This window comes from Salmo trutta, unplaced genomic scaffold (assembly GCF_901001165.1).
Source record: "Salmo trutta unplaced genomic scaffold, fSalTru1.1, whole genome shotgun sequence".
Taxonomy (NCBI): Eukaryota; Metazoa; Chordata; class Actinopteri; order Salmoniformes; family Salmonidae; genus Salmo; species Salmo trutta.
In genome coordinates this window covers 573,210-587,305 of record NW_021822200.1, presented here as the reverse complement: position 1 = coordinate 587,305, position 14,096 = coordinate 573,210, and the positions used below count along the sequence as shown (strand labels likewise).

Here is a 14,096-nt window from a genome sequence, read left to right as displayed (position 1 = left end):
CGACAGAGACTCTTCAACCCACACGGACACCTTGGTGAAGAAGGCACGACAGAGACTCTTCAACCCACACTGACACCCTGGTGAAGAAGACACGACAGAGACTCTTCAACCCACACGGACACCCTGGTGAAGAAACACGACAGAGACTCTTCAACCCACACTGACACCCTGGTGAAGAAGACACGACAGAGACTCTTCAACCCACACGGACACCCTGGTGAAGAAGGCACGACAGAGACTCTTCAACCCACACGGACACCCTGGTGAAGAAGACACGACAGAGACTCTTCAACCCACACTGACACCTTGGTGAAGAAGACACGACAGAGACTCTTCAACCCACACGGACACCTTGGTGAAGAAACACGACAGAGACTCTTCAACCCACACGGACACCCTGGTGAAGAAGGCACGACAGAGACTCTTCAACCCACACGGACACCCTGGTGAAGAAACATGACAGAGACTCTTCAACCCACACTGACACCGTGGTGAAGAAACACGACAGAGACTCTTCAACCCACACGGACACCTTGGTGAAGAAGCACGACAGACTCTTCAACCCACACGGACACCTTGGTGAAGAAGCACGACAGAGACTCTTCAACCCACACTGACACCGTGGTGAAGAAACACGACAGAGACTCTTCAACCCACACGGACACCTTGGTGAAGAAGCACGACAGACTCTTCAACCCACACGGACACCCTGGTGAAGAAGCACGACAGAGACTCTTCAACCCACACGGACACCTTGGTGAAGAAACACGACAGAGACTCTTCAACCCACACTGACACCCTGGTGAAGAAGGCACGACAGAGACTCTTCAACCCACACTGACACCCTGGTGAAGAAGGCACGACAGAGACTCTTCAACCCACACGGACACCTTGGTGAAGAAGACACGACAGAGACTCTTCAACCCACACGGACACCTTGGTGAAGAAGCACGACAGAGACTCTTCAACCCACACGGACACCTTGGTGAAGAAACACGACAGAGACTCTTCAACCCACACTGACACCCTGGTGAAGAAGGCACGACAGAGACTCTTCAACCCACACGGACACCCTGGTGAAGAAGACACGACAGAGACTCTTCAACCCACACGGACACCCTGGTGAAGAAACATGACAGAGACTCTTCAACCCACACTGACACCGTGGTGAAGAAACACGACAGAGACTCTTCAACCCACACGGACACCTTGGTGAAGAAGCACGACAGACTCTTCAACCCACACGGACACCTTGGTGAAGAAGCACGACAGAGACTCTTCAACCCACACGGACACCTTGGTGAAGAAACACGACAGAGACTCTTCAACCCACACTGACACCCTGGTGAAGAAGGCACGACAGAGACTCTTCAACCCACACTGACACCGTGGTGAAGAAACATGACAGAGATTCTTCAACCCACACGGACACCTTGGTGAAGAAGCACGACAGAGACTCTTCAACCCACACTGACACCGTGGTGAAGAAACACGACAGAGACTCTTCAACCCACACTGACACCCTGGTGAAGAAGGCACGACAGAGACTCTTCAACCCACACTGACACCCTGGTGAAGAAGGCACGACAGAGACTCTTCAACCCACACGGACACCTTGGTGAAGAAGACACGACAGAGACTCTTCAACCCACACGGACACCTTGGTGATGAAGGCACGACAGAGACTCTTCAACCCACACTGACACCCTGGTGAAGAAGCACGACAGAGACTCTTCAACCCACACGGACACCTTGGTGATGAAGGCACGACAGAGACTCTTCAACCCACACTGACACCCTGGTGAAGAAGACACGACAGAGACTCTTCAACCCACACGGACACCTTGGTGAAGAAGCACGACAGAGACTCTTCAACCCACATGGACACCTTGGTGAAGAAGACACGACAGAGACTCTTCAACCCACACGGACACCTTGGTGAAGAAGCACGACAGAGACTCTTCAACCCACACTGACACCCTGGTGAAGAAGCACGACAGAGACTCTTCAACCCACACTGACACCTTGGTGAAGAAGGCACGACAGAGACTCTTCAACCCACACTGACACCCTGGTGAAGAAGGCACGACAGAGACTCTTCAACTCACACTGACACCCTGGTGAAGAAGGCACGACAGAGACTCTTCAACCCACACGGACACCCTGGTGAAGAAGCACGACAGAGACTCTTCAACCCACACTGACACCTTGGTGAAGAAGGCACGACAGAGACTCTTCAACCCACACTGACACCTTGGTGAAGAAGCACGACAGAGACTCTTCAACCCACACGGACACCCTGGTGAAGAAGACACGACAGAGACTTTTCAACCCACACTGACACCCTGGTGAAGAAGACACGACAGAGACTCTTCAACCCACACTGACACCTTGGTGAAGAAGACACGACAGAGACTCTTCAACCCACACTGACACCCTGGTGAAGAAGACACGACAGAGACTCTTCAACCCACACGGACACCCTGGTGAAGAAACACGACAGAGACTCTTCAACCCACACTGACACCCTGGTGAAGAAGACACGACAGAGACTCTTCAACCCACACGGACACCCTGGTGAAGAAGGCACGACAGAGACTCTTCAACCCACACGGACACCCTGGTGAAGAAGACACGACAGAGACTCTTCAACCCACACTGACACCTTGGTGAAGAAGACACGACAGAGACTCTTCAACCCACACGGACACCTTGGTGAAGAAACACGACAGAGACTCTTCAACCCACACGGACACCCTGGTGAAGAAGGCACGACAGAGACTCTTCAACCCACACGGACACCCTGGTGAAGAAACATGACAGAGACTCTTCAACCCACACTGACACCGTGGTGAAGAAACACGACAGAGACTCTTCAACCCACACGGACACCTTGGTGAAGAAGCACGACAGACTCTTCAACCCACACGGACACCTTGGTGAAGAAGCACGACAGAGACTCTTCAACCCACACTGACACCGTGGTGAAGAAACACGACAGAGACTCTTCAACCCACACGGACACCTTGGTGAAGAAGCACGACAGACTCTTCAACCCACACGGACACCCTGGTGAAGAAGCACGACAGAGACTCTTCAACCCACACGGACACCTTGGTGAAGAAACACGACAGAGACTCTTCAACCCACACTGACACCCTGGTGAAGAAGGCACGACAGAGACTCTTCAACCCACACTGACACCCTGGTGAAGAAGGCACGACAGAGACTCTTCAACCCACACGGACACCTTGGTGAAGAAGACACGACAGAGACTCTTCAACCCACACGGACACCTTGGTGAAGAAGCACGACAGAGACTCTTCAACCCACACGGACACCTTGGTGAAGAAACACGACAGAGACTCTTCAACCCACACTGACACCCTGGTGAAGAAGGCACGACAGAGACTCTTCAACCCACACGGACACCCTGGTGAAGAAGACACGACAGAGACTCTTCAACCCACACGGACACCCTGGTGAAGAAACATGACAGAGACTCTTCAACCCACACTGACACCGTGGTGAAGAAACACGACAGAGACTCTTCAACCCACACGGACACCTTGGTGAAGAAGCACGACAGACTCTTCAACCCACACGGACACCTTGGTGAAGAAGCACGACAGAGACTCTTCAACCCACACGGACACCTTGGTGAAGAAACACGACAGAGACTCTTCAACCCACACTGACACCCTGGTGAAGAAGGCACGACAGAGACTCTTCAACCCACACTGACACCGTGGTGAAGAAACATGACAGAGATTCTTCAACCCACACGGACACCTTGGTGAAGAAGCACGACAGAGACTCTTCAACCCACACTGACACCGTGGTGAAGAAACACGACAGAGACTCTTCAACCCACACTGACACCCTGGTGAAGAAGGCACGACAGAGACTCTTCAACCCACACTGACACCCTGGTGAAGAAGGCACGACAGAGACTCTTCAACCCACACGGACACCTTGGTGAAGAAGACACGACAGAGACTCTTCAACCCACACGGACACCTTGGTGATGAAGGCACGACAGAGACTCTTCAACCCACACTGACACCCTGGTGAAGAAGCACGACAGAGACTCTTCAACCCACACGGACACCTTGGTGATGAAGGCACGACAGAGACTCTTCAACCCACACTGACACCCTGGTGAAGAAGACACGACAGAGACTCTTCAACCCACACGGACACCTTGGTGAAGAAGCACGACAGAGACTCTTCAACCCACATGGACACCTTGGTGAAGAAGACACGACAGAGACTCTTCAACCCACACGGACACCTTGGTGAAGAAGCACGACAGAGACTCTTCAACCCACACTGACACCCTGGTGAAGAAGCACGACAGAGACTCTTCAACCCACACTGACACCTTGGTGAAGAAGGCACGACAGAGACTCTTCAACCCACACTGACACCCTGGTGAAGAAGGCACGACAGAGACTCTTCAACTCACACTGACACCCTGGTGAAGAAGGCACGACAGAGACTCTTCAACCCACACGGACACCCTGGTGAAGAAGCACGACAGAGACTCTTCAACCCACACTGACACCTTGGTGAAGAAGGCACGACAGAGACTCTTCAACCCACACTGACACCTTGGTGAAGAAGCACGACAGAGACTCTTCAACCCACACGGACACCCTGGTGAAGAAGACACGACAGAGACTTTTCAACCCACACTGACACCCTGGTGAAGAAGACACGACAGAGACTCTTCAACCCACACTGACACCTTGGTGAAGAAGACACGACAGAGACTCTTCAACCCACAGTGACACCCTGGTGAAGAAACACAACAGAGACTCTTCAACCCACACTGACACCCTGGTGAAGAAGACACGACAGAGACTCTTCAACCCACACTGACACCCTGGTGAAGAAGCACGACAGAGACTCTTCAACCCACACTGACACCTTGGTGAAGAAGCACGACAGAGACTCTTCAACCCACACTGACACCCTGGTGAAGAAGCACGACAGAGACTCTTCAACCCACACTGACACCCTGGTGAAGAAACACGACAGAGACTCTTCAACTCACACTGACACCCTGGTGAAGAAACACGACAGAGACTCTTCAACCCACACTGACACCCTGGTGAAGAAGACACGACAGAGACTCTTCAACCCACACGGACACCCTGGTGAAGAAGGCACGCTAGAGACTCTTCAACCCACACTGACACCCTGGTGAAGAAGACACGACAGAGACTCTTCAACCCACACTGACACCTTGGTGAAGAAGCACGACAGAGACTCTTCAACCCACACTGACACCCTGGTGAAGAAGCACGACAGAGACTCTTCAACCCACACTGACACCCTGGTGAAGAAACACGACAGAGACTCTTCAACTCACACTGACACCCTGGTGAAGAAACACGACAGAGACTCTTCAACCCACACTGACACCCTGGTGAAGAAGACACGACAGAGACTCTTCAACCCACACGGACACCCTGGTGAAGAAGGCACGCTAGAGACTCTTCAACCCACACTGACACCCTGGTGAAGAAGACACGACAGAGACTCTTCAACCCACACTGACACCGTGGTGAAGAAGACACGACAGAGACTCTTCAACCCACACGGACACCGTGGTGAAGAAGGCACGACAGAGACTCTTCAAACCACACTGACAGGAGGCTGAAGAAATCCTGCCTGTTCCCGAGGGCCTTCACAGTGTTCTACAGGAGCACCATCGAGAGCATACTGTCGGCTAGACCACAGCCTGCAAGGCTCTACAGAAGGTGGTACGCTCAGCCGAACGCACCATTGGGTGTACACTGCCTGCCCCCCAGGACACCTACAACACCAGGTGTCGTATGTGATAAGAAGACCTCAGTCACCCGAGCCATGGCCTGTTCTCCCTGCTTCCATCACTCAGACGTGGGCAGTATAGGTACATCATGGCAAAAACTGTCAGACTTCTACCGCCAGACCATCAGGCTGATGAATAGCCACCACTAGTCAGCTACCTGCTACCCCTGTGTCCCCAACTGACGTTCATCCTGCCCCCACCCCCCAATGGACATTTATAATTGTTACAGTTGTAAATATGTATTTATTATTATTTGTATTATTGTTTCATCCACTTCTCTTTGACCAGCACTGTTGGAGCTCGGAGCTTAAGAATGTCACTGTACCCTGCTATTACATCTGCAACCTTGTGCATCTGACGAATAAACCTAATCTAATCTATAGTGATCACCACAGTCAATGTTATGTAGATGAGAGAGGATGAAGCACATGGGGAGAGAGAGAACGAGTGAAAGAGAGAGTAGGTAAAGGAAGTAAAACGGAAGAAATGTTACCACAAACACTTGTGCAGTGACGGAGAGACTATGATGCTGGGGTGTGTTCAGACTGATGTGAGAGACATTTCAAATTGAGGAAGAGAGCGAGAGAGAGAACAGACAGTGTATTTCACTCACTCACACACACACACACACACAGAGATGATCATCTACCAATGCTGTGGCTGTCTTCCTAAACCACCTCTGGTGTAACCTGCTGATATAGAAGGCCTGTGGGCTACAAGTCACCATGGGGCCCCGTGACTGCTGGTCCTGGACCAGCCTACCTCTCACCATCTTGGTTGTGCTTCTCTTCCCCCGGGATGCCCATGGTAAGTTAGACCCAGGGGAGAAAAAAAACGTTTTGTATGTGATTAAACTACAGCGTATTGTGGTTGGTTCAGTTCCAACACAAAGTAAGAGAAGTGTTGCTGGTAAATAAAATAACTGTGGTTCTCTTTGAGTGAACATTTTTGTAAATATCTGAAATGTCATCCTCTCATTCAAGACTTCCAGTTTTTGTCATCCTGGCAAAAAACACTTTTTTTATTTGTGTGTGAGAGCTCGATGACAGAAAAAAATATATCCATTTGTAGAAAAAGATAAAGGGACTAAAAATAAGAGATTAGCGGGGTAGGAAAATTTGTTCCAAGTCATCTTAATGTCCGCCCGATCTTCCTCCCTAAAGATGAATAATTTATGTTGTTAATGTTCTCCTCCCTGTTTTCCAGTTGTTGTTGTTGAAACAAATCGCTCTTCTGGCTTCCATTTTGTTTCCGCTGAATAGCAAATACTCCACATTTCACACTGGCATTTTGAACCCATCAACAACATTAATATTTTATAATTGACATTACAGAGATATTGTAGCTTACTGACACCCAGCTGAAATATTTTTTGGGGCACATCTCAGTTATACCAATACTAGTGTCATGTATTTTAATTTATATGATTTCAACAACAACAATCATGAGTTAATTTAAATTCAAATTTTTGTTTTAGCAGACAAATTTATCCAGAGCTACTAACAGGAGCAATTAGGGTTAGGTGCCTTGCTCAAGGACACATCGACAAATGATTTTACCTAGTCGGCTCGGGGATTCAAACCAGCAACCTTTTGGTAACTGGCCCAACGCTCTTAGCTGCTAGACTACCTGCTGTCCACTGTTATATTAACTTATTATAACTTGATAATTATGAAAATACAGGCCCTATTTTTCCTCAGTAGCTTATTATTAACCACAATGAGTCATACTATATATATCAGATCCCCCTGTGTGAACATACCCATGGTCTCTATTAAAGCTGCGATATGTCACTTTTTGGGCGACCCAACAAAATTCACATAGAAATGTGAGTTATAGATCTGTCATTCTCATTCAAATCAAGTCTAATAAGCGGTAGATCTGTTCTATGTGCGCTATTTCTATTCTCCCTGTTTTTAAGTTTCATTTTTTGAGTCTTATACTTTCAGTTTTGTACACCAGCTTCAAACAGCTGAAAATACAATATTTTTGGGTATGGAAAATATACACTGCTCAAAAAAATAAAGGGAACACTTAAACAACACATCCTAGATCTGAATGAAAGAAATAATCTTATTAAATACTTTTTTCTTTACATAGTTGAATGTGCTGACAACACAATCACACAAAAATAATCAATGGAAATCCAATTGATCAACCCATGGAGGTCTGGATTTGGAGTCACACTCAAAATTAAAGTGGAAAACCACACTACAGGCTGATCCAACTTTGATGTAATGTCCTTAAAACAAGTCAAAATGAGGCTCAGTAGTGTGTGTGGCCTCCACGTGCCTGTATGACCTCCCTACAACGCCTGGGCATGCTCCTGATGAGGTGGCGGATGGTCTCCTGAGGGATCTCCTCCCAGACCTGGACTAAAGCATCCGCCAACTCCTGGACAGTCTGTGGTGCAACGTGGCGTTGGTGGATGGAGCGAGACATGATGTCCCAGATGTGCTCAATTGGATTCAGGTTTGGGGAACGGGCGGGCCAGTCCATAGCATCAATGCCTTCCTCTTGCAGGAACTGCTGACACACTCCAGCCACATGAGGTCTAGCATTGTCTTGCATTAGGAGGAACCCAGGGCCAACCGCACCAGCATATGGTCTCACAAGGCGTCTGAGGATCTCATCTCGGTACCTAATGGCAGTCAGGCTACCTCTGTCGAGCACATGGAGGGCTGTGCGGCCCCCCAAAGAAATGCCACCCCACACCATGACTGACCCACCGCCAAACCGGTCATGCTGGAGAATGTTGCAGGCAGCAGAACGTTCTCCACGGCGTCTCCAGACTGTCACGTCTGTCACATGTGCTCAGTGTGAACCTGCTTTCATCTGTGAAGAGCACAGGGCGCCAGTGGCGAATTTGCCAATCTTGGTGTTCTCTGGCAAATGCCAAACGTCCTGCACGGTGTTGGGCTGTAAGCACAACCCCCACCTGGGACGTTGGGCCCTCATACCACCCTCATGGAGTCCGTTTCTGACCGTTTGAGCAGACACATGCACATTTGTGGCCTGCTGGAGGTCATTTTGCAGGGCTCTGGCAGTGCTTCTCCTGCTCCTCCTTGCACAAAGGCGGAGGTAGCGGTCCTGCTGCTGGGTTGTTGCCCTCCTACGGCCTTCTGCACATCTCCTGATGTACTGGCCTGTCTCCTGGTAGCGCCTCCATGCTCCAGCATTCAAAAATGACCAAAACATCAGCCAGGAAGCATAGAAACTGAGAGGTGGTCTGTGGTCTCCACCTGCAGAACCACTCCTTTATTGGGGGTGTCTTGCTTATTGCCTATAATTTCCACCTATTGTCTATTCCATTTGCACAACAGCATGTGAAATTTATTGTCAATCAGTGTTGCTTCCTAAGTGGACAGTTTGATTTCACAGAAGTGTGATTGACTTGGAGTTACATTGTGTTGTTTAAGTGTTCCCTTTATTTTTTTGAGCAGTATATTTCATAGCGGTTTAGATGGTACGATGATTCTCTACACTATACTTGCTTTTTTTGTCACATAAACTGAAATTAGGCGAACTATTAGAATTTTAGCAACCAGGAAGTGGCGGAAGAATTTCTGCATAGTGCATCTTTATTATAGCCCTACTGTGGCTTTCCTGTGTGGTCGGAAGGTATAATCGAGTTGTGTGCCATTGTGTGGTAGGCCTACAGTCAAGTGGTATATGATGCTATCGTTTTGTCACCTCTACTGTCCTCTCATTGATACTGAGAAGTCTGACACTCCTTGCCACTAATTGACATTCTGAATGTTATTGAAGGTCAGTTATAATGAGTTAAACTGAGACCATTTTGGATATACTCAGTTCCTCAGTGACAATTATGAAGTCTGAAAGTCTTTAGGTTTGTGATAAGTTCCCCCATGGTATGATGAGGTGGTCCTATTTAGTCTGAGACAGGATGCAGCACTGAATAAGTGCAGGTCTTCCTTGTGGCTCAGTTGGTAGAGCATGGTGTTTGCAACGCTAGCATGGTGTGTGCAACGCCAGGGTTGTGGGTTCGATTCCCACGGGGGGCTAGTACAAAAAACAAAAAAATAATGCATGAAATGTATGCATTCACTACTGTAAGTTGCTCTGGATAAGAGCGTCTGCTAAATGACTAAAAATGAATCTCAGTTCCCTAGAACCTGTAGTCCCACTGTTTTATGCTAATTGAGTTCCCACTCTTCAGGATGTGAAATGTGTTTTGTCCCTTTTTTTATCTCTCTGTATGTATCCCCGTTCTATTAGTCATGAACATGTCACTTTCACTGATACCACGGGGAAATTCTGATGTAGGGGAAAATCTCCCTCACCTGTCTGCAATCTTTAATCACCTCTCATCTCAGTAAAACATTTTTTTCCACCACCTAGGATCCAGATAAAGACATTTAAAGGCCTATCCTTGTAGCCATTATTACAATTTATTTTTTGTGTGTGTGTGTATGATTTGATATAGAGATGATGGGTGATCTTATGGGGGACTATTGGTCAGGCAGTGACTTACTTCAGTTTAATTCTTTGCAGGTCAAGATTCTGATTGTTTCCCAGAGATTAGAGTGACACGGAACACATTAATCAAGACTTCACCTGGGAAACAACTGAAGATGAACTGTTCTGTTGTTTTATGTTCCAACTTACCACCACCATCACTGTGGTGTAAGGTTGTTGAATCAAGTACATGCAATACTGTCAACACAACAGCTCTCATTCAAACACAGTGGACCAATTTTACAAACACTACATGGATCTCATTTCTGACTTTCACAAACATATCCAGAGGTGATGCTGGTCTATACAGGTGTGAATTACACATGGCTGTGGGTCATTCTATTAATGTTACTGTCTCAGGTGAGCAATCTATTAATGCATTTTCTCAGTTTGAAATGTTTAATCAGTTAAACAATAAACATTTAGTTATTTTTTCCCATTGTATTCATAGAAGCAAACCCCTGTGATGGGTGTCAATTGTTATGTATTTCAGAGAGAATTGAAGACACCACAGATTTATATCAGAACAATGAAACAACAAGTAAGAGGAGATTTTCACTCTTCATAGCTTAGCATGCATTGCACACCGAACAGAAAGGTGCTGCAGTATGAATATACATCAAGGCACACCACAACACAATGCTATGTCACACCTAACTCTGAAACACTGTGGTAACCAGTAACACCCTAACAGCCAGTTAAAACTAGCAACCTAGTATCCCTGTTGAGTCAAACCTCCACTTCAGGGGTGTAATTTTGATTTTAAATGTGTGTGTGTGTAATTAGGCAGAATTATTTTGCCATCGAAAACTAATTTCCTGCATTTTATATTTTTGAGTCTATAGCTTTTATGAATTAAAATGTGGCGTGGTGGGACATTTCCTCCCTGTTCATAGTGGAAATTAGGCCTCTTTCTCTTATAGACAGTACAGTGAGTCGGAGTGACAGCTTCCTGGAGTGGCTGTGGCCTTATGTTTACTCCTCGGCTGGGATTGTGGTGTTTGTCATCGTGGTGATAACCATATCCATGCTCTCATTGCGTGGTTGTAAAGGTAAGATGCTCACGATTACCTCAGCATATTAATACAGACTAATGATGACCATAGTACATTAATACAGACTAATGATGACCATAGTACATAAATACAGACTGATGATGACCATATCACATTAATACAGACTAATGATGACCATAGCACATTAATACAGACTAATGATGACCGTAGCATATTAATACAGCCTAATGATGACCGTTGCATATTAATACAGACTAATGATGACCATAGTACATTACTACAGACTAATGATGACCATAGTACATTACTACAGACTAATGATGACCATAGTACATTAATACAGACTAATGATGACCATAGTACATAAATACAGACTGATGATGACCATATCACATTAATACAGACTAATGATGACCATAGCACATTAATACAGACTAATGATGACCGTAGCATATTAATACAGCCTAATGATGACCGTTGCATATTAATACAGACTAATGATGACCATAGTACATTACTACAGACTAATGATGACCATAGTACATTAATACAGACTAATGATGACCATAGTACATTAATACAGACTAATGATGACCATAGTACATTAATACAGACTAATGATGACCATATCACATTAATACAGACTAATGATGACCATAGTACATTAATACAGACTAATGATGACCATAGTACATTAATACAGACTAATGATGACCATATCACATTAATACAGACTAATGATGACCATAGTACATTAATACAGACTAATGATGACCATAGTACATTCATACAGACATTTATATCTAGGACATGACATCTAATTTCAATGTTTTGTTCATGATTCCCTTGAAATTGCAGGTGCCTGTCTGGCCAGGAAGTCAAGGAAAGAGGACCAAACAGAGAACCAGGTCAAACAGATATACACTTTACACATCTCCCTTTCATTTAGTCCTATATTAGTACTATTAGTACAGATTCTGAATGGTGTTTAATGTGTTTACAGTATGTAACAGAGTCTTTTGGTGCGCTCCTTGTCTGTCAGTCCCAAGTGTGGCCCACTATAATCAACGGTGGGGTTTGCAAATACACAAAGTATTAAAGTTACTTACTTGTTGTTGCAGTATATGGCTATACCAATGACCCAGCAAGCATTCCCACGACCCAACCCCCAACCCCACCACAGACCAAGCATCCGATCGCACCAAACCCAGGACCGGCCCCAAGCCCAGGACCGGCCCCAAGCCCAGCCCCGGCCCCAAGCCCAGCCCCGGCCCCAAGCCCAGGCACAAGCCCAGCCCACCCCACCGCCGGACTGTATCTATGACAACGCACCTGCCAGGGGCCCACGTCGCACTCATCCGGCACCCGTCCAAGATGCAGCCAATCAGGTAGCTGTCCCGGTGGACAGGGATGATACCTATAGCAACGGGAAGGAGAAAGAGGAAGAGAGTGATATCATGTACGCAGCGCTCAACCATCAGGTAAAGCCTCGAGCCGCACCGCGCCCTGCACAGCCTCAGGAGGAGGGCTCAGAGTACGCAGCCATACGAGTGTCCTGAGCCCTGGAACCAGGAAGTAAAACTTCTCTTCCCAGAGGGCCGCAGTCCTACTGGTCTTTGTTTCTCCCTGATTACGAGAAGGGGGTCGCTGCGTCCCAATATGGCGACCGGAGTATGGGCAAGTGGTTGTGTCGAAAGGGAAGTAGTGGGCGTGTGGAAAGGAGTGGGTGTGTCAAAGCGCTCTGCTATAGGTTAGACGGTTTTGATTGAGCTGTATTTTTTCTCTTCCGTTTCTTGCCACTCAACCAGACTGTGACACACAACTAGGTGCTATCTACAACCAAAAAGGATTATTTGGCTGTCCTCATCAGAGAACCCTTTGAAGAACCCCCTTTGGCTCCAGATAGAACCCTTCTGGGTTCCATGAAGAACCCTTTCCACAGAGGGTTCTACATGGAATCCAAAATAGTTCTACCTGGAACCAAAAAGGGTTATCCTATGGGGACAGTCATAAAACCCTTTTGGAACCCTTTTTTCTACGAGTGTACCTCACATTGAGCTACCATACTGCGAGAGTTGGGACTTCTGTTTTTAAGCCAGAGGATGAGTCTGAGTGTTAGAATTACATGAATAATTGTACATTTTCCGGTTTAAAACTGAAGATTGTTTATTGGGGCGGCAGGTAGCCTTGTGGTTAGAGCGTTGGGCCAGTAACCGAAAGGTTGCTAGGTCAAATCCTATATTCTGCCCCTGAACAAGGCAGTTAACCCACTGTTCCTAGGCCGTCATTGTAAATAAGAATTTGTTCTTAACTGACTTGCCTAGTTAAATAAATAAAAAATAAAAAAATGGAAGTATTGATGATGGGTGTACTGTTGCTTTATGGGTTGTACGCATGTTCTTACTGTGACTGTCACCCTGATATATTACTGTGACTGTCACCCTGATATATTACTGTGACTGTCATCCTGATATATTACTGCGACTGTCACTTATGATATATTACTGTGACTGTCACCCTGATATATTACTGTGACTGTCATCCTGATATATTACTGCGACTGTCACTTATGATATATTACTGTGACTGGCACTCTGATATATTACTGTGACTGTCACCCTGATATATTACTGTGACTGTCACCCTGATATATTAATGTGACTGTCATCCTGATATATTACTGCGACTGTCACTTATGATATATTACTGTGACTGTCACGCTGATATATTATTGTGACTGTCACCCTGATATATTATTGTGA

At 46.7% G+C, this 14,096-nt stretch overlaps 2 protein-coding genes across 3 annotated transcripts in view; one reads left to right on the top strand and one right to left on the bottom strand.

Annotated features, from left to right (window-relative positions):
- The first annotated feature begins 5,634 nt into the window (after window positions 1-5,634).
- Window positions 5,635-13,180, top strand: LOC115180890 (uncharacterized). 2 transcript variants are annotated; one of them, XM_029743033.1, is made up of 6 exons: window positions 5,635-6,646; window positions 10,355-10,678; window positions 10,812-10,859; window positions 11,242-11,370; window positions 12,193-12,242; window positions 12,456-13,180. In XM_029743033.1, the coding sequence occupies exons 1-6, from the start codon at window positions 6,565-6,567 to the stop codon at window positions 12,891-12,893; spliced, it is 1,071 nt and encodes a 356-aa protein (XP_029598893.1). In that variant the 5' UTR covers window positions 5,635-6,564; the 3' UTR covers window positions 12,894-13,180. The 2 variants fall into 2 exon arrangements, with proteins under 2 accessions (XP_029598893.1, XP_029598894.1); XM_029743034.1 differs by lacking the exon at window positions 10,812-10,859.
- Window positions 12,138-14,096, bottom strand: part of LOC115180889 (OX-2 membrane glycoprotein-like) — a 45,902-nt gene continuing 43,943 nt past the window's right edge. Inside the window, exons 7-8 of the transcript XR_003873173.1 lie at window positions 12,667-12,751; window positions 12,138-12,196 (exon numbers count right to left, since the gene is read on the bottom strand). The gene's annotated coding sequence lies outside the window, so the exon portion shown is untranslated. The remainder of the gene's footprint in view (window positions 12,197-12,666; window positions 12,752-14,096) is intronic.

What these genes read in the sequence shown, in the direction of transcription:
- LOC115180890 (XM_029743033.1), top strand. Translation starts at nt 6,565, where the DNA reads ATGGGGCCCCGTGACTGCTGGTCCTGGACCAGCCTACCTCTCACCATC. An exon ending in CTTCCCCCGGGATGCCCATG is followed by an intron (nt 6,647 to 10,354) that starts GTAAGTTAGACC and finishes AATTCTTTGCAG; the next exon opens with GTCAAGATTCTGATTGTTTC. An exon ending in TATTAATGTTACTGTCTCAG is followed by an intron (nt 10,679 to 10,811) that starts GTGAGCAATCTA and finishes TATGTATTTCAG; the next exon opens with AGAGAATTGAAGACACCACA.